Below are 1511 nucleotides of genomic sequence, written 5' to 3'. Positions count from 1 at the left end.
CGCTGTCGCGGCCGCTCACAGCCACGCAGGAGTTCTGACGGAGGAGGCGAGGGCGGGCGGGGGGGCGAGAGGGCGGAGGAGTCGCTGGAGGCGCTCTGCTGGAGGCGGGGGGAGGGCTGGCCGCGCGGCCCGCCACCTCCCCTCCTCCTGCTGCCGCCCCGGCTCTGGCTCCGGCGGCGCTGTGCCCGGCCAGGCCGCCGCCGCAGGCCGCCTCTCGCCCCTCCCGTGCGAGCGACGGTGGTGTACCCTATTGCTGCTCTCAGCTGCCGCCGCCGAGGGCATGTAGCTGGTCGCTCTCAGCCGCGGTGCGTGTGCGGTGCGCGGGGAGAGAGGAGAGGTGCGGGGAGAGAGGTAGGCGGTCGCCTTGAGTCGGCCGCGCCTCGCTCTCGTGCGAGGCGTCTCGGGCTCACGCAGGACATTCGTTTTTGGCAAGAGAAGGAGAGGTCAGTGTAGTATTACGTAACTCAGGTGAGAAGTGAGATAGATAAAAGCAAAAAGAAAATCCCGCGGCGCGACTCGCATGTGTCTAACAGTGTCGCAAACATGTGTGCGTGTGTGAGACACACGGTGACGCTGACGGACGCACGTGTGTCAGATGGCGTCGGCTTGGGCCTGGCGCTGCGCTTCGTGCGCATCGGCCGACGTCGAGGTCGAGGCATCGAGCTCCGCCGAGGTCGAGGCGAGCTCCGCGCGCCCGCGCATCGGCTGCTTTCTGCATTCTGCGCCGAGAGCGGCATGCTAAGGAGGAGGCACTTCCGCTGGTGGCGTGCCGTCCGGCGCTTCGCTGGGTTACCCTTATATCATTAGAAGTACCTATTTTCTCACGGTAAGCTAAAACACGTACAATCACCCTCGACGGGCAGCCTCGTTACTCGTTTTGATAAATAGATCAATGTGATCGAATCCGGCGTGCCACTTGGGCCACCCATCCCTGATGCCCCTCTTTCTTGACACATGCCATGCGTGTTCCTCCCGCGCCTCCACGCTCCCTGGGCGCCTCACAGCTCCACCTTCTTCCCTCCGGCGGCCGCGCCGGCGAGGGTCCGCTCGAGGAAGGCGTAGGCGAGGGTCGACATGAAGGCGCGCTGCTTGTTGTCCGCCGCGCCGCCGTGCCCTCCCTCGATGTTCTCGTAGTAGTGTGTGGACGGCCCCTTGCCTAGCTCAAGCAGCTTGTGGACCATCTTGCGCGCGTGGCCGGGGTGGACTCGGTCGTCGCGCGTCGACGTGGTGAAGAGGATGGGCGGGTAGGCGGTGGCCTCGTCCAGGTTGTGGTACGGCGAGTAGCGCTGCAGGAAGGACCAGTCGTCCGTGTCTGGGTCGCCGTACTCGCCCATCCAGCTCGCCCCGGCGAGGAGCTTGTGGAAGCGGCGCATGTCGAGCAGCGGCACCTGCAGCGAAGCTCATTCGAGGCTCAGGCGAGGCGCAGGGGAGGCGCGTGTCTAGGAGGGGCGCCTGGCAGACAATCGCGCCAAACAGGCCCGAGTGGCGCGCAAGCATGTTGCCCGTGAGCA

The 1511-nt window shown here is 66.1% G+C and overlaps 1 protein-coding gene across 1 annotated transcript; it reads right to left on the bottom strand.

The window, feature by feature from the left end:
- Window positions 1-998: 998 nt before the first annotated feature.
- On the bottom strand, window positions 999-1388 carry EMIHUDRAFT_124610 (hypothetical protein; the record flags this gene model as incomplete). Its single annotated transcript, XM_005764386.1, has 1 exon — window positions 999-1388. A coding segment is annotated over one exon (390 nt), but the record flags the coding sequence as incomplete, so codon positions are not given.
- Window positions 1389-1511: the final 123 nt, after the last annotated feature.

This window comes from Emiliania huxleyi (assembly GCF_000372725.1).
Source record: "Emiliania huxleyi CCMP1516 unplaced genomic scaffold EMIHUscaffold_5928, whole genome shotgun sequence".
Classification (NCBI taxonomy): domain Eukaryota; phylum Haptophyta; order Isochrysidales; family Noelaerhabdaceae; genus Emiliania; species Emiliania huxleyi.
Note: the sequence above shows the minus strand (reverse complement) of the source record. Positions and strands in the feature narration are given on the sequence as shown.